Source organism: Panulirus ornatus, chromosome 37 (genome assembly GCF_036320965.1).
Source record: "Panulirus ornatus isolate Po-2019 chromosome 37, ASM3632096v1, whole genome shotgun sequence".
Classification (NCBI taxonomy): Eukaryota; Metazoa; Arthropoda; class Malacostraca; order Decapoda; family Palinuridae; genus Panulirus; species Panulirus ornatus.
Window position 1 is genome coordinate 8,989,729 of NC_092260.1, and position 27,647 is coordinate 9,017,375.

The window sequence follows — 27,647 nt, forward strand, 5'->3', positions numbered from 1 at the left end:
AATTTCTTATACCAACAGGTCACAGAGCATACCAAGATAAAAGGGACTGATACACCATCATTACTAGATCTTATCTTCACACATACTAAGCATGGATATTTAGAATATTACATATGATCCATCAGCTGGAAAAATTTATTATGTAATGCTCGTCTATGTGGTAAATGAGGACATTGAAAGAGTAGAGGTGAGACAACACATGAAGAGTAGATATATTTGTTGAAACTACAAACCTGAACAATTTCAGTAGTAAAATGTATTAGAAAATGGATTTCAGTAGCAAGAGCCAGGGTTTTGTGTTTAGGAGTTCTGTGAATTTTACAATGGAGTTGGAACATGGTTAGGAGCATCAAGGTGTGTAGTTGAGAAGATAGAGATGGCACTCCAGCCAGACAGAAAACTTAATTCTTTTATGCCTTTTACAATTCATTCATCATAATGAGTGTATGATGGAAGAAAACCAGTATACTTCAGGAAGTTTATGCCAGCCTGTAAACATCTCCCACAAATACTATATTTTCACTTTCTTCTCTTTCTGTCTTTCTCTACCAGGTAGTAGTTTTGGAAACTATTAATCAGGAAAGTATACAATTGGAACTAGCCTGGGTTTTTGGGAGAGTCAGCAAGTTGTCAAGTGAGCCAGCACTTCAGTTATTATCCCACACAGGATCTTTCTGCCCCATCTACACATGGGCTGCTGTTTGTTGGTTCACAAACATACAGTCTCTCCTCATATACACTTAACAACACATAACCTGCACAACTCATTCTTCATAACTGTATTTTCTTGTGGTAAGCACCACATGCTAGCTCAGCCTTTTAGCAAAACCTCCATCAGATGTTTTTATAAATTATTAATGCCAGGTATTGAAACTTTATGATTTTGTCTTGATAAAAAAGTAACAAAGGACTAGTTGCCAATTCAGTATTTTGCTGGAGAATTGACACTTCAGGAATACAGCTAGAAATTCATTATGTGTGCTAAGGGTCAAAATGAATATGCTTCTTTTGGGATCACATATGATCCATTCACATCAATCAGAATGGTTGTTAACACAGTAGATATATTAATAGACAATTGATGTGAGGTTGTGGGAGATTTTTTGATATTTTACTCAGTTTTTTAGTTTTTTGGATGTGAATTATTATTCAAAGAACTGAATCATATAACAAGGTATGTTGTTAATAATATTGTCTTACTATTTTCTTTTTTCTGTTTTACAGTATACAGAATCCCAGTTATACAAACAGCTATGCTTCTATGATCACATATTTGACTACCATAAAGCTTGCCAGAAAATTAAAGATGAACGTGAGTATGATTTTCTCTTGTATGCTTGAGCATAAAAACTACGATGAGAGTTTTGACTATTTTCCCAGACATACAAATAAGACACACAGGCATACTGGCCTCCCTTACCTTTGTTCACTCTTGAAGTGTTGAACACAAATGCTGTGCTAACCATATTTTTGATATCATACTGAACCATAAAGAAATAACAATTTATGACATACAGTATTTCCTCCCACCCTATAAACTTTGCCCCAGGTTCAAATCCATATCCTGGATCAGCTGATCAACAAGCCAGCATAATTATTATTAGGTGATGTTTTTTGGTGCAACTTGATGCAGGGAGGATGCACTGTAAGTGTTGGGTGACATATGCATCACTACCTTTAAGGTAGTCATTTTATTAAGTACATAGGGTGTCCTAGAACATTTTCATGATTGATAATGGGTGAAGAATGAGTTATTTAGGCAAGCAGTGTTAGCAATGCATGTGGCATGCAAAAATTGGGAGCTGGACCTATTAGAAAGGGTATTTAGTGGTGGGGTGAGGTCAAGTTGCTAGTGAAAGAGAGAAGAGAGCCACTTGGGTGATACTTACAGGGAAGGAGTGACGATGATTGCAGGATGTGTAAGAAAAAGGGCAGAAGATCAAAAGGAAGGTGCAGGGGTTGAAAAAGAGGACAAATTATAGTTAGGGTGTGCAAGTATCACCAAGTTTTTTTGGAGAATAAGAGGACATCTTAGAAGGGAATGAATAGGAACATCAGTGAAGGGGCAGAAGGGGAAGTTATAACAGGCAGTGATTAAGTGAGGAGAAGAGTAAGTATTTTAAAGGACTTGTAATGTGTTTGATGAGAGAGTGACAGATGTAGGATGTTTGAATCGAGTGGAATGCATAGTTAGAATTATGAAGAGTGCTTTTGTGAAGAGATAAGAGATGGTGAAAGCCTTGTGTAAGATGAAATGCAGCAAGACGGCTGGTGTGAATGGCATTGTACTTAAATTTATTGAGAATGAGGGTGTCTGTGCTGATTGGTTGGTAAGGATTTTTATTGTTGCCTTGGATCTGGGTCAAATGCCAGAGGATTAGCAGAATGCATTTATATTGCCATTTTATAAAGGCAAGAGGGATATAGGTGAGTGTTCAAACTACATAGGTGTACGTTTATTAAGTATGCCTGTTAAGTTTTATGGAAGGCTATTGATTGAGAGGGTAAAGGCATGTATAGAGCATCAGACTGGGGAGGAGCAGTGTGGTTTCAGAAGTGATTGAAGATGTGGATCAAATGTTTGCTTTAGAGAATGTTTGTAAACATACTTAAGAGAAACAAATGGAATGGTATGTGACACTTATGGATCTGGAGAAAGCATATGATAGGGGTAAAAAGTCTTCAGAATATTTGGTGGAGGAGGAAAGTTGCTAGAAGCAGTGAGAATGTTTTTATCAAGGGTGTACAGCATGTGTGCAAGTTGGAAGAGGAGAGTGAATGATTACAGTGAAGACTGGTCTGTGTCTGTGGGGTGTGATGTCACCATGGTTGTTCATTTTGTATATGGATTGGGTGTTGAGGGAGGTAAATGCGAGAGTCTTGGAGAAAGGACAGGTATGCAGTCTCTGGAGGTGAGAGGGCCTGACAAGTGAATCAGTTGATGTTTGCTGATGATACAGCATTGGTATCAGATTCAAGTGAGAAATTGCAAAAGTTGATGACTGAGTTTCGAAGAGTGTGTGAAAGGAGAAAGTTGAGAGTAAATGTAAATAAAAGTAAGATTATTAGGTTTAGCATGGGTGAGGAATAGGTTAGTTTGGGGTCTGAATTTGAATAGAGAAAATTTGGAGAAATTGAAGTGTTTTAGATACTAGGGAGTGGACATGGCAATGAATGATACCATGGAAACAAAAGTGAGCCATAGGGTGGGGAAGGAGCAAAGGTTCTGGGAGTGCTGAAGAATATGTGGAAAGAGAGGATGTTGTCTGGTAAGACAAGAGTGGGCATAGTTGAAGGGATAGTACAACAATATTACATGGATGCAAGGCATGTACTGTAGATAAAGTTGTGCGGAAGAGGATGGATATGTTGGAAATGATATGTTTTAGGACAGTGTGTGGTGTGAGATGGTTTCATCGAGTAAGTAATGAAAGAGTAATAGAGATGTGTGGTAGTAGAAGGTGTGCCGTTGAGGGTGTTGAAGAGGGTGTGCTGACACATATATCCTCTTTGTCAACCTTACATCACTCATATGGAGAGATTGAGTAAGGAAAGGTTCACAAAGAGGATATATATGTCAGAAGTGGAGGAACAAGAAAGGGAAACCAAATTGGAGATGGAAGGATGGAGTGAAAAAGATTTTGAGTGATCAGGGCCTGAACGTGCAGGAGGGTGAAAGGGGTGCATGGGATAGATTGAATTTGAACAACGTGGTTTACTGGGGTCAACATGCTGTCAATGTAAAGCATCTAGGGTAAACCATTGAAAGGTCTGTGGGGCCTGGTTGTAGATAGGTAGGTGTGCTTTCGGTGCATTACACATAACAGCTAGAGAGTGGATGTGACCTTTCTTCATCTCTTCCTGGTGCTACCTTGTTAACACAGGAAACAGTAGTTAAGTATGAAAAAAGACTGGTGATTGTGAATACCTGGTTTAAAAAGAGATATATGCAAGTATATGTATGTGAGTAGGAGAGATGGTCAAAGGGCATTATTGGATTACGTGTTAATTGATAGGCGTGTAAAAGAGAGACTTTTGGATGTTAATGTGTTGAGAGGGGCAGCTGGAGACAGATGAAAATTTGTAGAAGTTTTCAAGAAAGAGAGAATGTTGGGGAGAAGAGAGTTGGGGAAAGGAGACTTGTGTGAGGAAGTACCAAGAGAGATTGAGTGTAGAATGGCAAAAGGTGAGAGCAAATGATGTGAGGGGAATGGTTGAGGAATGGGATTTATTTAGGGAAGCATTGATGGCATGGGCAAAAGATGCATGTGGCATGAGAAAGGTGGGAGGTGGGTAGATTAGAAAGGGTAGTGAGTGGTGGGATGGAGAAGTAGAGTTGTCAGTTAATGAGAAAAGAGAGGTGTTTGGGTGATACTTGCAAGGAAGGAGTGCAAATGACTGGGAGATGTATAAAAGAAAGCAGCAGGAAGTCAAGAGAAAGGTGCAAGGTTTGAAAAAAGATGGCAAATGAGTGCTGGGGTAAGAGAGTATCATTAAACTTTAGGGAGAATAAAAAGATGTTTGGATGGAGGTAAATTATGTGCATAAGATGAGAAGAAATAGGAACCTCAGGGAAGGGGGGTAAGTGGAGAAGTAATAACAGGTAGTGATGAAGTGAAAAGGAGATGGAGTGAGAATTTTGAAGGTTTGTTGAATGTGTTTGATGATAGAGTGTCAGATATAGCATTTTTTGGTTGGGGTGGTGTGTGAAGTGAGAGGGTCAGGAAGAATGGTTTGGTTAAGAGAGAAGAGTTAGTGAAAGCTTTGCAGAAGATGAAATCTGACAAGACAGCAGGTTTGGATAGTATTGTAGTAGAAAAGGGGTGACTGTGTTATTGATTGGTTGGTAAGGATATTCAGTGTATGTATGGATCATGGTGAAGTGCTTGAGGATTGGTGGAATGCAAGCATAGTGCCATTATACAGAGGCAGTGAGGATTAGAGGAATGCATACATAGTTCCATTGTACAAAGGCAATGGGGATAAAGGTGAGTGTTCAAACTACACAGGCATAAGTTTCTTGAGTATTCCTGGGAAGTTTATGGGAGGGTATTGATTGAGAGGGTGAAGGCATGTACAGAGCATCGGACTGGGGAAGAGGAGTGTGATTTCAGAAGTGGTTGAGGATGTGTTGATCAGGTGTTTGCTTTCAAGAGTGTGTGTGAGAAATAGCTAGCAAAGCAGATGGATTTGTATGTAGCATTTATGGATCTGGAGAAGGCATATGATAGGGTTGATAGAGATGTTTTGTAGAAGGTTTTAAGAGTATATGGCGTAAGAAGAAAGTTGCAAGAAGCAATGAAGAGATTTTACCAAGGGCATAAGGGATGTGTACAAGTAGACAGACAGGAGAGTGATTTGTTCTCAGTGAATGTTGATCTGCAGCAGGGGTGTGTGATGTCCCCATGGTTCTTTAATTTGTTTATGGATAGGGTGGTTAGGGAGGTAAATGCAAGAGTTTTGGAGCGAGGGGCAAGTATGCAGTCTGTTGTAGATGAGAGGGCCTGGGAAGTGAGTCAGTTGTTGTTCGTCAGTGATACAGCTTTAGTGGCTGATTCAGGTGAGAAACTGCAGAGGTTGGTGACCGAGTTTGGAAAAGTGTTTGAAAAGTGAAAGTTCAGAGTAAATGTGGATAAGAGCAAGGTTATTACGTTCAGTAGGGTTGTGGGACAAGTAAATTGGGATGTAAGTTTGTATGGAGAAAAATTGGAGGAAGTGAAGTGTTTTAGATATCTAGGAGTGGACTTGGCAGCAGATGGAACCATGGAAGCAGAAGTGAGTCACAGGGTAGGGGAGTGGGTGAAGGTTCTGGGAGTGATGAAGAATGTGTGGAAGGAGAGAATGTTATCTTGAAGAGCAAAAATGGGTATGTTTGAAGGAGTAGTAGTTCCGACAATGTTATATGATTGCGAGGCATGGGCTATAGATAGGGTTGTACGGAGGAGGGTGGATGTGTTGGAAATGAAACATTTGAGGACAATATGTGGTGTGAGGTAGTTTGATTGAGTAAGTAATGTAAGGGTAAGAGAGATGTGTGCAAATAAAAAGAGTATGGTTGAGAGAGCAGAATACGGTGTGATGAAATGGTTTGGACATATGGAGAGAATGAGTGGATGGGCCTTTCTTCATCTACATCCTGGTGCTACCTTGCTGACGCAGAAGCGATCGTGTATAATAATAATAGATATATGAATAATCATATTATTTATTTTATTTATTATACTTTGTCGCTGTCTCCCGTATTAGCGAGGTAGCGCAAGGAAACAGACAAAAGAGTAGCCCAACCCACCCACATACACATCCACACACGCACATATACATACCTATACATTTCAGTGGAAAATTGTGAAAATTGACTTGACCCTCAACCCTACTGTACCTAATAACCTTGCTCTTATTCACATTTACTCTTAACTTTCTTCTTTCACACACTTTACCAAACTCAGTCACCAGCTTCTGCAGTTTCTCACATGAATCAGCCACCAGCGCTGTATCATCATCGAACAACAACTGACTCACTTCCCAAGCTCTCTCATCCCCAACAGACTTCATACTTGCCCCTCTTTCCAAAGCTCTTGCATTCACCTCCCTAACCACCCCATCCATAAACAAATTAAACAACCATGGAGACATCACACACCCCTGCCGCAAACCTACATTCACTGAGAACCAATCACTTTCCTCTCTTCCTACACGTACACATGCCTTACATCCTCGATAAAAACTTTTCACTGCTTCTAACAACTTGCCTCCCACACCATATATCCTTAATACCTTCCACAGAGCATCTCTATCAACTCTATCATATGCCTTCTCCAGATCTATAAATGCTACATACAAATCCATTTGCTTTTCTAAGTATTTCTCACATACATTCTTCAAAGCAAACACCTGATCCACACATCCTCTACCACTTCTGAAACCACACTGCTCTTCCCCAATCTGATGCTCTGTACATGCCTTCACCCTCTCAATCAATATCCTCCCATATAATTTACCAGGAATACTCAACAAACTTATACCTCTGTAATTTGAGCACTCACTCTTATCCCCTTTGCCTTTGTACAATGGCACTATGCACGCATTCTGCCAATCCTCAGGCACCTCACCATGAGTCATACATACATTAAATAACCTTACCAACCAGTCATCAATACAGTCACCCCCTTTTTTAATAAATTCCACTGCAATACCATCCAAACCTGCTGCCTTGCCGGCTTTCATCTTCCGCAAAGCTTTTACTACCTCTTCTCTGTTTACCAGATCATTTTCCCTAACCCTCTCACTTTGCACACCACCTCGACCAAAACACCCTATATCTGCCACTCTATCATCAAACACATTCAACAAACCTTCAAAATACTCACTCCATCTCCTTCTCACATCACCACTACTTGTTATCACCTCCCCATTTGCGCCCTTCACTGAAGTTCCCATTTGCTCCCTTGTCTTACACACTTTATTTACCTCCTTCCAGAACATCTTTTTATTCTCCCTAAAATTTAATGATACTCTCTCACCCCAACTCTCATTTGCCCTTTTTTTCACCTCTTGCACCTTTCTCTTGACCTCCTGTCTCTTTCTTTTATACATCTCCCACTCAATTTCATTTTTTCCCTGCAAAAATCGTCCAAATGCCTTTCTCTTCTCTTTCACTAATACTCTTACATATATACATGTACATATTCATACTTGCTGCCCTCAGCCATTCCCGTCATTACCCCACCACATGAAATGGCACCCCCCTCCCCCACATACACAAAAGGTGGTGCTAGGAAAAGACAACAAAGGCCTCATTCGTTCACACTCAGTCTCTTGCTGTCATGTATAATGCACCGAAACCACAGCTCCCTTTCCACATCCAGGCCCCACAAAACTTTCCATGGTTTACCCTAGACACTTCACATGCCGTGGTTGAATCCATTGACAGCACATCGACCCTGGTATACCACATTATTCCAGTTCACTCTATTCCTTGCATGCCTCTCACCCTCATGTATGTTCAGGCCCCAATCACTCAAAATCTTTTTCACTCCATCCTTCCATCTCCAATTTGGCCTCCTTCTTCTCCTCGTTCCCTCCACCTCTGATACATATATCCTCTTTGTCAATCCTGCCTTACTCATTCTCTCCATGTGACCAAACCATTTCAATACACCCTATTCTGCTTTCTCAACCACACTCTTCATCACCACACATCTTTCTTACCCTTTCATTACTTACTGGATCAAACCACCCCACACCACATATTGTCCTCAAACATTTCATTTCCAGTACATCCACCATCCTCTGCACAATCCTCTCTGTAGCCCATGCCTCGTAACCATATAACATTGTTGGAACTACTATTCCTCCAAACATACCAATTTTTGCTCTTCAAGATAACGTTCTTGCCCTCCACACATTCTTCAATGCTCCCAGAACCTTCGCCCCATCCCCCACCCTGTGACTCACTTCCACTTCCATGATTCCATCCACTGCTAAATCCACTCCCAGATATCTAAAACACTTCACTTCCTGCAGTTTACTTGCCCCTCAACCGTACTGAACCTAATAACCGTGCTCTTACTCACATTATCTCTTGGCTTTCTTCTTTTACACACTTTACCAGACTTAGTCACCAACTTCTGCAGTTTCTCACCTGAATCAGCCACTAGCGCTGTATCATCAGCAAACAACAACTGACTCACTTCCCAATCCCTCTAATCCACAACAGACTGCATACTTGCCCCTCTCTCCAAAACTCTTGCATTCACCTCCCTAACAACCTCATCCATAAACAAATAAAACAACCATGGAGACATTATGCCCCCTGCTGCAAACCAACATTCACTGAGAACCAATCACTTTCCTCTCTTCCTACTCGTACACATGCCTTACATCCTTGATGAAAACTTTTCGCTGCTTCTGGCAACATACATCCCACACCATATACTCTTAATACCTTCCACAGAGTATCTCTGTTAACTCTATCATATGCTTTCTCCAGCTCCATAAATGCTGCATACACATCCATTTGTTTTTCTAAGTATTTCTCACATACATTCTTCAAAGCAAACACATGATCTGTACATGCCTTTACCCTCTCAATCAATACCCCCTATACAATTTTCCAGGAATACTCAACAAACATATACCTCTGTAATTAGGACACCCACCTTTATCCCCTTTGCCTTTGTACAATGGCACTGTGCATGCATTCCGCCAATCCTCAGGCACTTCACCATGAACCATACATACATTGAATATCCTTACCAACCAGTCAACAACACAGTCACCCCCTTTTTTGATAGATTCCACTGCAATACCATCCAAACCCACCGCCTTGCTGGCTTTCATCATCCGCAAAGCTTTCACTACCTCTTCTCTGTTTATCAAACCATTCTCCTAGACCCTCTCACTTTGCACACCATCTTGACCGAAACACCCTATATCTGCCTCTCTATCATCAGACACATTCAACAAACCTTCAAAATACTCCATTATATCATTATTATTATTATTATTCTACTTAATCACTGTTTCCTACATCAGTGAGGTAGCACAAGGAAACAGACAAAGATTGGCTTAGCCACTCATATACACATTTATATACATAAACGCCCATACACGCATATATACATACATAGACATGTACATATATACACATGCACACATTCATACTTGCTCCCTTCAACCATTCCTGTCGCCACCCCGCCACACATCCTTCATACCCTTTCATTACTTCCTTGATCAAACCACCTCACACCACATATTGTCTAACAATGTTATATGGGTACATGACATGGGCTATAGATAGGGTTGTGTGGAGGAGAGTGGATGTGTTGCAAATGAAATAAATGAATAAATATATTTTTATACTATTTTATTTTATTTTACTTTGTCTCTGTCTCCTGTGTTTGCGAGGTAGCACAAGGAAACAGACGAAAGAATGACCCAACCCACCCTCATACACGTGTGTACATACACGCCCACACACGCACATATTCATACCTATACATTTCAATGTATACATACATATACATATACATATATACATATACATATATACACGTTCGTATTCATACTTGCTGCCTTCATCCATTCCCGTCGCCACCCTGCCACACATGAAATGGCACCCTCTCCCCCCATGTGCATGCGCATGAGGTAGCGCCAGGAAAGGCAACAAAGGTCACATTCGCTCACACTCAGTCTCTAGCTATCATGTGTAATGCACTGAAACCACAGCTCCTTTTCCACATTCAGGCCCCACAAAACTTTCCATGGTTTACCTCAGATGTTTCACATGCCCTGGTTCAATCCATTGACAGCACGTGAACCCCAGTATACCATATCTTCAAAGCAAACACCTGATCCACACATCCTCTACCACTCCTGAAACCACACTGCTCTTCCTCAATCTGATGCTCTGTACATACCTTCACCCTCTCAATCACTACCCTCCCATATAATTTCCCAGGAATACTTAACAGACTTATACTTCTGTAATTTGAACACTCACCTTTATCCCCTTTGCCTTTGTACAATGGCATTATGCATGTATTCTGCCACTCCTCAGGCACTTCACCATAACCACACATACTCTGAGTATCCTCACCAACCAGTCAACACTGCAATACCATCCATACCCACCGCCTTGCCAGCTTTCATCTTCTGCAAAGCTTTCACTACCTCTTCTCTGTTTACCAAACCATTCTCCCTGATTCTCTCACTTCGCACACCACCTCGACCAAAACACCCTGTATCTGTCACTCTATCATCAATTGATACACATTCAACAAACCTTCAAAATACCCACTCAGTCTCTTTCTCACTTCACCACTACTTGTTATTACCTCCCCATTAGCCCCCTTCATAGGTTCCTATTTGTTATCTTGCCTTACGCACTTTATTTACCTCCTTCCAAAACATCTTTTTATTCTCCCTAAAATTTAATGATACTCTCTCGCCCTAACTCCCATTTGCTCTCGTTTTCACCTCTTGCACCTTTCTCTTGACCTCCTGCCTCTTTCTTTTATAATCTCCCACTCCTTTGCACTATTTCCCTGCAAAGATATTTCAAATGCCTCTCTCTTCTCTTTTACTACAATCTTACTTCATCACTGCTTCCCTAAATACATCCCATTCTTCCCCCACTCCCCTTACGTCATTTCCTCTCACCTTTTTCCATTCTGCACTCACTCTCTCCTGGTACTTCCTCACACAAGTGTCCTTTCCAGGCTTGCTCACTCTCACAGCTCTCTTCACCCCAACATTCGCTCTTCTTTTCTGAAAACCTCTACATATCTCCACCTTCGCCTCCACAAGATAATGATCAGACATCCCGCCAGTTGCCCCTCTCAGCACATTAACATCCAAAAGTCTCTCTTTCTCATGCCTATTAATCAACATGTAATCCAATAATGCTCTCTAACCATCTCTCCTACTTACATACGTTTACTTATGTTTTTTTTTTTTTTTATATACTTTGTCGCTGTCTCCCGCGTTTGCGAGGTAGCGCAAGGAAACAGACGAAAGAAATGGCCCAACCCCCCCCCCCCCCATACACATGTACATACACACGTCCACACACGCAAATATACATACCTACACAGCTTTCCATGGTTTACCCCAGACGCTTCACATGCCTTGATTCAATCCACTGACAGCACGTCAACCCCTGTATACCACATCGCTCCAATTCACTCTATTCCTTGCCCTCCTTTCACCCTCCTGCATGTTCAGGCCCCGATCACACAAAATCTTTTTCACTCCATCTTTCCACCTCCAATTTGGTCTCCCTCTTCTCCTCGTTCCCTCCACCTCCGACACATATATCCTCTTGGTCAATCTTTCCTCACTCATTCTCTCCATGTGCCCAAACCATTTCAAAACACCCTCTTCTGCTCTCTCAACCACGCTCTTTTTATTTCCACACATCTCTCTTACCCTTACGTTACTTACTCGATCAAACCACCTCACACCACACATTTTCCTCAAACATCTCATTTCCAGCACATCCATCCTCCTGCGCACATCTCTATCCATAGCCCACGCCTCGCAACCATACAACATTGTTGGAACCACTATTCCTTCAAACATACCCATTTTTGCTTTCCGAAATAATGTTCTCGACTTCCACACATTTTTCAAGGCTCCCAAAATTTTCGCCCCCTCCCCCACCCTATGATCCACTTCCGCTTGCATGGTTCCATCCGCTGACAGATCCACTCCCAGATATCTAAAACACTTCACTTCCTCCAGTTTTTCTCCATTCAAACTCACCTCCCAATTGACTTGACCCTCACCCCTACTGTACCTAATAACCTTGCTCTTATTCACATTTACTCTTAACTTTCTTCTTCCACACACTTTACCAAACTCAGTCACCAGCTTCTGCAGTTTCTCACATGAATCAGCCACTTATGTATTTATTTATTTATTTTGCTTTGTCGCTGTCTCCCGCGTTAGCGAGGTAGCGCAAGGAAACAGACGAAAGAATGGCCCAACCCACCCACATACACATGTATATACATACACATCCACACACGCAAATATACATACCTATACATCTCAACATATACATATATATACACACACAGACATATACATATATACACATGTACATAATTCATACTGTCTGCCTTTATTCATTCCCATCGCCACCCCGCCACACATGAAATAACAACCCCTTCCCCCTCATGTGTGCGAGGTAGCACTAGGAAAAGACAACAAAGGCCACATTCGTTCACACTCAGTCTGTAGCTGTCATGTAATAATGCACCAAAAACCACAGCTCCCTTTCCACATCCAGGCCCCACAGAGCTTTCCATGGTTTACCCCAGATGCTTCACATGCCCTAGTTCAATCCATTGACAGCACGTCGACTCCAGTATACCACATCGTTCCAATTCACTCTATTCCTTGCACGCCTTTCACCCTCCTGCATGTTCAGGCCCCAGTCACTCAAAATCTTTTTCATTCCATCTTTCCACCTCCAATTTGGTCTCCCACTTCTCCTCATTCCCTCCACCTCTGACGCATATATCCTCTTGGTCAATCTTTCCTCACTCATTCTCTCCATGTGACCAAACCATTTCAAAACACCCTCTTCTGCTCTCTCAACCACACTCTTTTTATTACCACACATCTCTCTTACCCTATTATTACTTACTCGATCAAACCACCTCACACCGCATATTGTCCTCAAACATCTCATTTCCAGCACATCCACCCTCCTCTGCACATATCTATCTATAGCCCAAGCCTTGCAACCATATAACATTGTTGGAACCACTATTCCTTCAAACATACCCATTTTTCCTTACCGAGATGATGTTCTCGACTTCCACACATTCTTCAACACTCCCAGAACTTTCGGCCCTCCCCCACCCTATATTTCACTTCCCCTTCCATGGTTTCATCCGCTGCCAAATTTACTCCCAGATATCTAAAACACTTCACTTCCTCCACTTTTTCTCCATTCAAACTTACCTCCCAGTTGACTTGTCCCTCGACCCTACTGTACCTAATAACCTTGCTCTTATTCACATTTACTCTCAGCTTACTTCTTTCACACACTTTACCAAACTCAGTCACCAGCTTCTGCAGTTTCTCACACGAATCAGCCACCAGTGCTGTATCATCAGCGAACAACAACTGACTCACTTCCTAAGCTCTCTCATCCGCAACAGACTGCATACTTGCCCCTCTTTCCAAAACTTGCATTTACCTCCCTAACGACCACATCCATAAACAAATTAAACAACCATGGAGACACCACACACCCCTGCCGCAAACCTACATTCACTGAGAACCAATCACTTTCCTCTCTTCCTACACGTACACACGCCTCACATCCTCAATAAAAACTTTTCACTGCTTCTAACAACTTGCCTCCCACACCATATATTCTTAATACCTTCCACGGAGCATCTCTATCATCTCTATCATATGCCTTCTCCAGATCCATAAATGCTACATACAGATCCATTTGCTTTTCAAATTATTTCTCACATACTTTCTTCAAAACAAACACCTGATCCACACATCCTCTACCACTGCTCTTCCCCAATCTGATGCTCTGTACATGCCTTCACCCTCTCAATCAATACCCTCCCATATAATTTACCAGGAATACTCAACAAACTTATACCTCTGTAATTTGAGCACTCACTTTTATCCCCTTTGCCTTTGTACAATGGCACTATGCAAGCATTCCGCCAATCCTCAGGGGCATCTCACCATGAGTCATCCATACATTAAATAACCTTACCAACCAGTCAACAATACAGTCACCCCCTTTTTTAATAAATTCCACTGCAATACCATCCAAACCCGCTGTCTTGCCGGCTTTCATCTTCTGCAAAGCTTTTACTACCTCTTCTCTATTTACCAAATCATTTTCCCTAGCCCTCTCACTTTGCACACCACCTCGACCGAAACGCCTGTCTCCCGCGTTAGCGAATTAGCTCAAGGAAACAGACAAAAAAATCGCCCAAACCACCCACATACACATGTACACCACCTCGACCAAAACACCTGTCTCCCGTGTTAGCGAATTAGCTCAAGGAAACAGCCAAAAGAATCGCCCAACCCACCCACATACACATGTATATGTGTAAATGCCCAAACACGCTTATATACATACCTATACATTTCAATGTATACATACTTATACATACACAGATATATACATATATACACATGTACATATTCATACATGCTGCCTTCATCCATTCCTGCCACCATATATGTGTGTAAATATATTTTTTTTATTTATTTATTTTGCTTTGTCGCTGCCTCCCGTGTTTGCAAGGTAGCGCAAGGATACAGACGAAAGAAATGGCCCAACCCAACCACATACACATGTATATACATACACGTCCACACACGCAAATATACATACCTATACATCTCAATGTACACATATATATACACACACAGACACATACATATATACCCATGCACACAATTCACACTGTCTGCCTTTATTAATTCCCATCGCCACCTCGCCACACATGGAATACCATCCCCCTCCCCCCTCATGTGTGCGAGGTAGCGCTAGGAAAAGACAACAAAGGCCCCATTCGTTCACACTCAGTCTCTAGCTGTCATGCAATAATGCCTGAAACCACAGCTCCCTTTCCACATCCAGGCCCCACACAACTTTCCATGGTTTACCCCAGACGCTTCACATGCCCTGATTCAATCCACTGACAGCACGTCAACCCCGGTATACCACATCGATCCAATTCACTCTATTCCTTGCCCGCCTTTCACCCTCCTGCATGTTCAGGCCCCGATCACTCAAAATCTTTTTCACTCCATCTTTCCACCCCCAATTTGGTCTCCCACTTCTTCTCGTTCCCTCCACCTCCGACACATATATCCTCTTGGTCAATCTTTCCTCACTCATTCTCTCCATGTGCTCATACCATTTCAAAACACCCTCTTCTGCTCTCTCAACCACACTCTTTTTATTTCCACACATCTCTCTTACCCTTACATTACTTACTCGATCAGACCACCTCACACCACACATTGTCCTCAAACATCTCATTTCCAGCACATCCACCCTCCTGCGCACAACTCTATCCATAGCCCATGCCTCACAACCATACACCATTGTTGGAACCACTATTCCTTCAAACATACCCATTTTTGCTTTCCGAGATAATGTTCTTGACTTCCACACATTCTTCAAGGCTCCCAGGATTTTCGCCCCCTCCCCCACCCTATGATTCACTTCCGTTTCCATGGTTCCATCCGCTGCCAGATCCACTCCCAGATATCTAAAACACTTGACTTCCTCCAGTTTTTCTCCATTCAAACTTACCTCCCAATTGACTTGACCCTCAACCCTACTGTACCTAATAACCTTGCTCTTATTCACATTTACTCTTAACTTTCTTCTTTCACACACTTTACCAAACTCAGTCACCAGCTTCTGCAGTTTCTCACATGAATCAGCCACCAGCGCTGTATCATCAGCGAACAACAACTGACTCACTTCCCAAGCTCTCTCATTCACAACAGACTTCATACTTGCCCCTCTTTCCAAAACTCTTGCATTCACCTCCCTAACAACCCCATCCATAAACAAATTAAATAACCATGGAGACATCACACACCCCTGCTGCAAACCTACATTCACTGAGAACCAATCACTTTCCTCTCTTCCTACACGTACACATGCCTTACATCCTCGATAAAAACTTTTCACTGCTTCTAACAACTTGCCTCCCACACCATGTATTCTTAATACCTTCCACAGAGCATCTCTATCAACTCTTATCATATGCCTTCTCCAGATCCATAAATGCTACATACAAATCCATTTGCTTTTCGAAGTATTTCTCACATACTTTCTTCAAAGCAAACACCTGATCCACACATCCTCTACCACTTCTGAAACCACACTGCTCTTCCCCAATCTGATGCTATGTACATGCCTTCACCCTCTCAATCAATACCCTCCCATATAATTTACCAGGAATACTCAACAAACTTATACCTCTGTAATTTGAGCACTTACTCTTATCCCCTTTGCCTTTGTACAGTGGCACTATGCACGCAATCCGCCAATCCTCAGGCACCTTACCATGAGTCATACATAATTAAATAGCCTTATCAACCAGTCAACAATACAGTCACCCCCTTTTTTAATATATATATTTTTTTTTTTTTTTTTTTTTTTTTTTTTTTTTTTTTTGCTGTCTCCCGCGTTTGCGAGGTAGCGCAAGGAAACAGACGAAAGAAATGGCCCAACCCCCCCCCCATACACATGTATATACATACGTCCACACACGCAAATATACATACCTACACAGCTTTGCATGGCTTACCCCAGACGCTTCACATGCCTTGATTCAATCCACTGACAGCACGTCAACCCCGGTATACCACATCGCTCCAATTCACTCTATTCCTTGCCCTCCTTTCACCCTCCTGCATGTTCAGGCCCCGATCACACAAAATCTTTTTCACTCCATCTTTCCACCTCCAATTTGGTCTCCCTCTTCTCCTTGTTCCCTCCACCTCCGACACATATATCCTCTTGGTCAATCTTTCCTCACTCATCCTCTCCATGTGCCCAAACCACTTCAAAACACCCTCTTCTGCTCTCTCAACCACGCTCTTTTTATTTCCACGCATCTCTCTTACCCTTACGTTACTCACTCGATCAAACCACCTCACACCACACTTTGTCCTCAAACATCTCATTTCCAGCACATCCATCCTCCTGCGCACAACTCTATCCATAGCCCACGCCTCGCAACCATACAACATTGTTGGAACCACTATTCCTTCATACATACCCATTTTTGCTTTCCGAGATAATGTTCTCGACTTCCACACATTCTTCAAGGCCCCCAGAATTTTCGCCCCCTCCCCCACCCTATGATCCACTTCCGCTTCCATGGTTCCATCCGCTGCCAGATCCACTCCCAGATATCTAAAACACTTCACTTCCTCCAGTTTTTCTCCATTCAAACTCACCTCCCAATTGACTTGACCCTCAACCCTACTGTACCTAATAACCTTGCTCTTATTCACATTTACTCTTAACTTTCTTCTTCCACACACTTTACCAAACTCAGTCACCAGCTTCTGCGGTTTCTCACATGAATCAGCCACCAGCGCTGTATCATCAGCGAACAACAACTGACTCACTTCCCAAGCTCTCTCATCTCCAACAGACTTCATACTTGCCCCTCTTTCCAAAACTCTTGCATTCACCTCCCTAACAACCCCATCCATAAACAAATTAAACAACCATGGAGACATCACACACCCCTGCCGCAAACCTACATTCACTGAGAACCAATCACTTTCCTCTCTTCCTACACGTACACATGCCTTACATCCTCGATAAAAACTTTTCACTGCTTCTAACAACTTTCCTCCCACACCATATATTCTTAATACCTTCCACAGAGCATCTCTATCAACTCTATCATATGCCTTCTCCAGATCCATAAATGCTACATACAAATCCATTTGCTTTTCTAAGTATTTCTCACATACATTCTTCAAAGCAAACACCTGATCCACACATCCTCTACCACTTCTGAAACCACACTGCTCTTCCCCAATCTGATGCTCTGTACATGCCTTCACCCTCTCAATCAATACCCTCCCATATAATTTACCAGGAATACTCAACAAACTTATACCTCTGTAATTTGAGCACTCACTCTTATCCCCTTTGCCTTTGTACAAAGGCACTATGCACGCATTCCACCAATCCTCAGGCACCTCACCATGAGTCATACATACATTAAATAACCTTACCAACCAGTCAACAATACAGTCACCCCTTTTTTAATAAATTCCACTGCAATACCATCCAAACCTGCTGCCTTGCCGGCTTTCATCTTCCGCAAAGCTTTCACTACCTCTTCTCTGTTTACCAAATCATTTTCCCTAACCCTCTCACTTTGCACACCACCTCGACCAAAACATCCTATATCTGCCACTCTATCATCAAACACATTCAACAAACCTTCAAAATACTCACTCCATCTCCTTCTCACATCACCACTACTTGTTATCACCTCCCCATTTGCACCCTTCACTGAAGTTCCCATTTGCTCCCTTGTCTTACGCACTTTATTTACCTCCTTCCAGAACATCTTTTTATTCTCCCTAAAATTTAATGATACTCTCTCACCCCAACTCTCATTTGCCCTTTTTTTCACCTCTTGCACCTTTCTCTTGACCTCCTGTCTCTTTCTTTTATACATCTCCCACTCAATTGCATTTTACCCTGCAAAAATCGTCCAAATGCCTCTCTCTTCTCTTTCACTAATACTCTTACTTCTTCATCCCACCACTCACTACCCTTTCTAATCAACCCACCTCCCACTCTTCTCATGCCACAAGCATCTTTTGCGCAATCCATCACTGATTCCCTAAATACATCCCATTCCTCCCCCACTCCCCTTACTTCCATTGTTCTCACCTTTTTCCATTATGTACTCAGTCTCTCCTGGTACTTCCTCACACAGGTCTCCTTCTCAAGCTCACTTACTCTCACCACCCTCTTCACCCCAACATATATATGTATATATATATTTATTTATATATTATACTTAATCGCTGTTTCCCACATCAGCGAGGTAGTGCCAGGAAACAGACGAAGAATGGCCCATCTACTTATTTACATACACACATATATGAAATAGCTTTTTCTTTTTATTCACATAATTGCTGTTTCCCCACATTAGCAGGTAGTGCCAGGAAACAGACAAAGAATGGTCCATCCACTTACATACACATATATATTCGTAAATGCCCTCGTACGCACATATACATACATATACACAGATATTACATACATACACATGTACATATTCATACTTGCTTGCCTTTATCCATTCCTGTTGCCACCTGCCCACAGGAAAACAGTAATGCCCTTCCCTGCTTCTGTGAGGTAGCACCAGGAAAACAGATAAAAAGGCCACATTTGTTCCCACTCAGTGTCTTGCTGTCATGTGTAATGCACCAAAACCACAGCTCCCTATCCACATCCAAGCCCCACAGACCTTTTGATGCTTTACCCCAGACACTTCATATGCCCTGGTTCAGTCCACTGACAGCATTTTGACCCTGGTATACCACATTGTTCCAGTTCACTCTCTTCCTTGCATGCCTCTCACCCTCCTGTATGTTCAGGCCATGATTGCTCAAAATCTATTCACTCCATCCTTCCCCCTCCAATTTGGTCTCCTGCTTCTCCTTGTTTCCTTAACCTCTGACACATGTATCCTTTTTGTCAATCTTTTCTCACTCATTCTCTTCATATTTCCAAACCATTTCAACACACCCTCTTTTGCTCTCCCAACCATACTCTTTTTATTTCCACTTGTCTCTATTACCCTTATATGACTTACTCGACCAAACCACCTCACACCTCATATTGTGCTCACACATTTAATTTCCACCACATCTACCCTCCTTACAACCCTATTTTTATACCCCATGCCTCTCAACCATATAACATTGTTGGAACTACTATTCCTTTAAACATTCCCATTTTTGCTCTCCAAGATAACGTTCTCTCCTTCCATACATTCTTCATTGCTACCAAAACCTTCACCTCGTCCCCCACCCTGTGACTTGCTTCCACTTCCATGGTTCCATCTGCTGCCAAGTCCACTCTGAGATACAAAACACCCAACCTCCTCCAATTTTTTTGCATTGAAACTTAATCCCAACTAAATTGACCCTCAACCCTGCTGAACTAAATATCCTTTGTTTTATTCATATATACTCAACTTTCTCCCTTCTCACACTTTTCCAAACTTGTCACCAACTTCTGCAATTTCTCTCTCGAATCAACCACTAGTGCTATATCATTGGCAAACAAGAACGGACTCACTTCCCAGACCCTCTAGTCCCTAACAGGTTGCATACTCACCCTTTCTCTGAAACTCATGCATTTACCTCCCTAACCATCCCATCCATAAACAAATTAAACAAACATGGGGACATTATTCACCCCTGCCGCAGACGGACCTTCGTTGGGAACCAGTCACTTTCCTCTCTACTTATTCATACACATGCCTTACACCCATGATAAAAATTTCTATGTTTCTAGCAGCTTGCCTCCCAAGCCATATATTGTTAAGACCTTCTATGAAGCATCTCTATCAACCCAATCATATGTCTTCTCCAGATCCATGAATGCTACATACAAAGCCATCTGTTTTTCTAAGTCTTTCTCGCACACACTTTCTTGAATTCAAATATCTGATGTACACATTGTCTGCCACTTCTGAAACCACACTACTCCTCCCCAATCTGATGCTCTTCACCCTCTCAGTTCATACCCTCCCATACAATTTTCCAGGTATATGTACTCAACAAATTGTTCCTCTTCAGTTTCAGCACTCATGTTTATCCCCTTTGCCTTTGTACAGTGGCAGTAAACATGCATTCCACCAATCCTCAGGCACTTCACTATGATTCAGACATACAATGAATATCCTTACCAAGCAATCAACAACACATTCACCCCCTTTCTTAATAAATTCAACTGCAGTACCACCCACTCTTGCCGCCTTGCTGGATTTCATCTTCCTCAAGGCTTTCACCACCTCTTCTCTCTTCACTAAACCACCCTTCTTGACTCTCTAACTTTGCTGCACACCACCCCAAACCAAAACACCCTACATCTGCCACTCTGTCATCAAGCACATTCAACAATCCTTCAAAGTACTCACTTCATCTCCTTACTCCATTAATACCTGTTATCACTTCCCTCCTTGCCACTTTAAGCAGTGTTCACATTTGTACTCTTGTCTTGCACGTTATATACGTCCTTCCAAAATATCTTTATTCTACCTAAAGTTTAATGATATTCTCTGACCCCAATTCTCATTTGCCCTCATTTTTCAACCCTTGCACCTTCCTCTTGACCTCCAGCCACTTTCTCTTATATATTTCCCAGTCATTTGCACTCCTTCCATATAAGAACAGTCCAATCACCTCTCTTTTCTCTTTCACTAGCAACTTTACTTCATCCCACCTCTCTACCCTTTCTAATCTGCCCACCTTCCTCATGCCACATACATCTCTTGCACATGCCATCACTGTTTCCCTAAATACATCCCATTCTTAACCCACTCTCCTCACTTCATTTGCTCTCACCTTTTGCCATTCTACATTCAATCTTTCCTGGAATTTCTTCCCACAAGTCTCCTTTCCAAGCTTACTTACTCACACCGCTTTCTTCTCCCTGACATTCTCTCTTATTTTTTGAAAACCTCAACAAATCTTCACCTTTGCCTCCACAAGGTAGTGATCAGACATCCTACCAGCTGCCTCTCTCAGCACATTTTCCAAAATTCTGTCTTTTATATGCCTATTGATTAATACATAATTAATAATTCCAGGCGACCATCTCTTCTACTCACATACACATACATATATATATCTCTCTAAACCAGATATTCCCAATCACCAGTCTTTTGTCAGCACACTAATCCATAAGCTTTTCCGCAATTTCATTCACAACACTGCATACCCCATGCTCACCAATTATACCTTCAACTACCATAATACTCACCTTCTTATTGAAATCACCCATCTCTAATAACTGGTCTCGTGGACTAAAACTGTTGAGACACACACTCAGCTGCTTCCAAAATACATGTCTCTCATGATCTTTCTTTTCATGATCTGGTGTATAGGCACCAATAATCACCCGTCTCTCGCCATCCACTTTCAGTTTTACCCACATCAGTCTAGAATTTACTTTCTTACACTCCATCACACACTCCAACATCTGCTTCAGGAGTAGTGCTACTCCTTCCTTAGCTCTTGTCCCCAAGACGTTTCTAACCATTCTTCCCTTTACCCAATTTGAGTGTTCGAGAAGGATGAGCATTCCCCACTTGACTCCTCCTTCTGTTTCTTATTTTAGAAATTGAAAAACAAGAAGGGGAGGGTTTACAGCCCTCTGCTCCCACCCTCTTTAGTTGCCTTGTATAACATGCAGGGAATACAGAGGTAGAATTCTTTCTCTCCTACCTCAAGGAGGTATATGTATATATTTATTATTCATTCACGATACTTGATTGCCTTTTCCCATGTCAGCAAGGTAGCGCCAGGAAACACAAAAAATGGCCCATTCATGCACATATACATATCAACATATACCCATACACAGACATATACATATATATGCATGTACCTATTTATGCTTGCTTTCCTTCAATCTATTCCTGGCGCCACCTTGCCCCACAGGAAACAGCATCACTACCCCTGCTTCAGTAAGGTAGCACCAGGAAAACAGAAAAAAAATGCCACATTCATTCACACTCAGTCTCTAAACCACAACTCCCTATTCACATCAAAGCCCCCACAGACCTTTCCAAGGTTTATCCCAGAGATTTTGCATCCCTGGTTCAGTCCATTGACTGTATGTCTACCCTGGTATACCACATCGTTCCACTTCATTCTATTCCGTGCACACCTTTCACCCTCCTATATGTTCTGGCCCCGATCGCTCAAAATCTTTTTCATTCCATCCTTCCACCTACAATTTGGTCTCCCGCTTCTCGTTGTTCCCTCTTTGTCAATCTTTCCTCGCTCATTCTCTCCATGTGTCCAAACCTTTCAGCACACCCTCTTCTACTCTCTCAACCACACTCTTTTTATTACCACACATCTATTACCCTTTCATTACTTACTCAACCATACCACCCCATACCACATATTATCCTCAGACATTTCATTTCCACCACATCCACCCTCCTCCATACAACCCTATTTATAGCCCATGCTTTGCAACCATGTTATAGTGTTGGAACTACTATTCATTCAAACAACCATTATTGCTCTTTGACATAATGTTCTCTTTCCACACATTCTTCATCACTTCCAGAACCTTCTCCCCCTCCCCCACCCTGTGACTCACTTCCCCTTCCATGATTCCATTCACTGCTAAGTCCACTCCCAAATGTCTAAAACACAGCTCCTTCACCCCCTCCTCACCCAAACCCACACCCCAACCAACCTGTCCCTCAACCCTGCTGAACCTAATAACCTTGCTGTTATTCACATTTACTTGTGTAATTAGTGTGCTGTTGCTATCTGAAAAAACAAATTAGAATTCTTACAATTTTGATGATTTCTTATGAAGGAGAGGAACATTATATACACCATGACACTTGTATATATTTCAAGAGAAATAAATTGCTTTTATTTATCTTCAATTGATGTAAAAACATTGTATATATTTCAAGAGAAATAAATTGCTTTTATTTATCTTCAATTGATGTAAAAACAGTTTAGTTAGATTATTTAAAATAAGAGGCTTGTAAAGAGAACATGGTAAATAATGAGGCACTTTGATATGTTAGAAAAAATCTGTTTCTAGGGATCATAATGACATGGGAAGTGCAGCATATTGACACCAAACACCATGTGGTGGTTGTTTGAAGAAGCTCAAGATCTTAACCTTTTGAAATAGATAAAAATAATTTAGACTAGAAGGGTTAGGGAGCCTCTGGACTTTCTCTTGTGTACAAAATAATGAGGCCAGCATGCAGTCAACCAAGAGAAATGTTAACAAAATTAAAAACTCTATGAATCAGTCAAGGTCATTCTTAGCCAAGATTACATCAAGTGAAAAATCTGTTAGAAAATGTTGGCTGGGTGGGTAGATCAGAATGAATAAATCAGCAGCACTGAGCCCTTCAGAGATGCTGTACCACAGTTTGGTGTGATAGAATTTCCCCCAAAAGTGCTAAAGTGTACTGGGAAATAGAAGAAATTAACATTGCCACATAGCACTACTGAAGCAGAAGTTGTAGGAGTATGTGATAGAATGTAAGAAAGTGAACTCTAGATTGATATGGGTAAAACTGAAAGTGGATGGAGAGAGATGGATGATTATTGGTGCCTATGCACCTGGTCATGAGAAGAAAAATCATGAGAGGCAAGTGTTTTGGGTTATAGTGATGGGTGATTTGAATGCAAAGGTGAATAATGTGGCAGTTGAGGGTATAAATGGTTTATATGGGGTGTTCAGTGTTGTAAATGGAAATGGTGAAGAGCTTGTAGATTTGTGTGCTGTAAAAGGACTGGTGATTGGGAATACCTGGTTTAAAAAGAGAAATAAACTTAAGTATACGTATGTAAGTAAGAGAGATGGCCAGAGAGCGTTATTGGATTACATGTTAATTGATAGGCGCGTGAAAGAGAGACTTTTGGATGTTAATATGCTGAGAGGGGCAACTGGAGGGAATTCTGATCATTATCTTGAGGAGGCGAAGGTGAAGATATGTAGAGGTTTTCAGAAAAGAAGAGAGAATGTTGGGGTGAAGAGAGTGGTGAGAGTAAGTGAGCTTGGAAAGGAGACTTATGTGTGGAAGTACCAGAAGAGATTGAGTGCAGAATGGGAAAAGGTGAGAGCAAATGATGTAAGGGGAGTGGGTGAGGAATGGGATGTATTTAGGGAAGTAGTGATGGCTTGCACAAAAGATGCCTGTGGCATGAGAGAGGTGGGAGGTGGGCAGATTTGAAAGGGTAGTGAATGGTGGGATAAAGAAGTAAGATTGTTAGCGAAAGAGAAGAGAGAAGCATTTGGACGAGTTTTGCTGGGAAATAGTGCAAATGACTGGGAGGTGTTTAAAAGAAAGAGGCAAGAGGTGAAAAAAAGGGCAAATGATAGTTTGGGTGAGAGAGTATCATTGAATTTTAGGAAGAATTAAAAGATGTTTTGGAAGAAGGTAAATAAAGTGCACAAAACAAGAGAACAAATGGGAACATCAGTGAAGGGGGCAAATGGGGAGGTAGTATCAAGTAGCGGTGAAGTGAGAGAGAGATGGAGTGAGTATTTTGAAGGTTTGTTAAATGTGTTTGATGATAGAGTGGCAGATATAGGGTGTTTTGATCAAGGTGGTGTGCGAAGTGAGAGGGTCAAGGAGAATGATTTGGTAAACAGAGAAGAGGTAGTGAAAGCTTTGCGGAAGGTGGCAGATATAGGGTGTTTTGATCAAGGTGGTGTGCGAAGTGAGAGGGTCAAGGAGAATGATTTGGTAAACTGAGAAGAGGTAGTGAAAGCTTTGCGGAAGATGAAAGCCAGCAAGGCAGCAGGTTTGGATGGTATTGCTGTGGAATTTATTAAAAAAGGGGGTGACTGTGTTGTTGACTGGTTGGTGAGCATATTCACTGTGTGTATGGTTCATGGTGAAGTGCCTGAGGATTGGCAGAATGCTTGCATAGTGCCATTGTACAAAGGCAAAGGGGATAAAGGTATAAGTTTGTTGAGTATTCCTAGGTGATTATATGGGAGGGTATTGAATGGGAGGGTCAAGGCATGTACAGAGCATCAGATTGGGGAAGAGAAGTGTGGTTTCAGAAGTGGTAGAGGATGTGAAGACCAGGTGTTTGTTTTGAAGAATGTATGTGAGAAATACTTAAAAAAACAAATGGATTTGTTTGTTGCATTTATGGATCTGGAGAAGGCATATGATAGAGTTGATAGAGATTCTCTGTGGAAGGTATTAAGGTTATATGGTGTGGGAGGTAAGTTGCTAGAAGCAGGGAAAAGTTTTTATTGAGGATGTAAGGCACGTGTACGTGTAGGAAGAGAGGAAAGTGATTGGTTCTCAGTGAATGTCAGTTTGCAGCAGGGATGCGTGGTGTCTCCATGGTTGTTTAATTTGTTTATGGATGGGGTTGTTAGGGAGGTGAATTTTGGAGAAGGGCAAGTATGCAGTCTGTTATAAATGAGAGGGCTTGGGAAGTGAGTCAGTTGTTGTTCGCTGATGATACAGTGCTGGTGGCTGATTCGGGTGAGAAACTGCAGAAGCTGGTGACTGAGTTTGGAAAAGTGTGTGAAAGAAGAAAGCTGAGTAAATGTGAATAAGAGCAAAGTTATTTGGTTTAGTAGGGTTGAGGGACAAGTAAATTGGGAGGTGAGTTTGAATGGAGAAAAACTGGAGGAAGTGAAGTGTTTTAGATATCTGGGAGTGGATTTGGCAGTGGATAGAACCATGGAAGCAGAAGTGAGTCACAGGGTGGGGGTGGGGGCAAAGGTTCTGGGAGCATTGAAGAATGTGTAGAAGGCGAGAACGCTATCTCGGAGAGCAAAGATGGGTATGTTTGAAGGAAATCAATGCTATATGGTTGTGAGGCATGGGCTATAGTTAGGGTTCTGCGGAGGAGGGTGGATGTGTTGGAAATGAGATGTTTGAGGACAGTATGTGGTGTGAGGTGGTTTGATCAAGTAAGTAATGAAAGAGTAAGAGAGATGTGTGGTAATAAAAAGAGTGTGGTTGAGAGAGCTGATGAGGGTGTATTGAAATGGTTTGGTCACATGGAGAGAATGAATGAGGAAAGATTGACAAAGAGGATATATGTGTCGGAGGTGGAGGGAACGAGAGAAGAGGGAGACCAAATTGGAGGTGGAAGGATGGAGTGAAAAAGATTTTGAGCGATCGGGGCCTGAACATACAGGAGGATGAAAGGTGTGCAAGGAATAGAGTGAATTGGAATGATTTGGTATACTGGGGTCGACGTGCTGTCAATGGATTGAACAAGGGCACATGAAACGTCTGGGGTAAACCATGGAAAGTTTTGTGGGGCCTCGATGTGGAAAGGGAGCTGTGGTTTTAGTGCATTATACATGACAGCTAGAGACTGAGTATGAATGAATGTGGCCTTGTTGTCTTTTCCTAGTGCTACCTCATGCGCACGCAGGGGGGAGGGGGGTGCCATTGCATGTGTGGCAGGGTGGCGGCAGGAATGGATGAAGGCAGCATGTATGAATATGTACGTGTATATATGTATATATATGTATACATTGAAATGTATAGGTATGTATATGTGCGTTTGATGGCGTTTATGTATATACATGTGTATGTGAGTGGGTTGGGCCATTCTTTCATTTGTTTCCTTGCACTACCAGTGACAAAGTGCAATAGATATAGATAAATATGTTATGTTTTAAAGATAAACCACAAACTTTACATTGCTAAAGTAATATAGGTCCACAGTGATTCATAGGAGTAGATAAATTCTTCATTGCAACCAGTAATTAAAAAACAAGTATTCTTTCTCCCCTATCCCTGGGGATAGGGGAGAAAGAATATTTCCCATGCATTCCTCACGTGTCGTAGAAGGCGACTAAAGGGGACGGGAGCGGGGGG

At 41.9% G+C, this 27,647-nt stretch overlaps 1 protein-coding gene across 1 annotated transcript in view; it reads left to right on the top strand.

Annotated features, from left to right (window-relative positions):
- The window catches only part of PolA1 (DNA polymerase alpha catalytic subunit), a 436,605-nt gene that overhangs the window by 404,732 nt on the left and 4,226 nt on the right, over positions 1-27,647 (top strand). Inside the window, exon 28 of the mRNA XM_071683772.1 lies at positions 1,225-1,312. Coding sequence (XP_071539873.1) covers positions 1,225-1,312 — 88 coding nt within the window. The remainder of the gene's footprint in view (positions 1-1,224; positions 1,313-27,647) is intronic.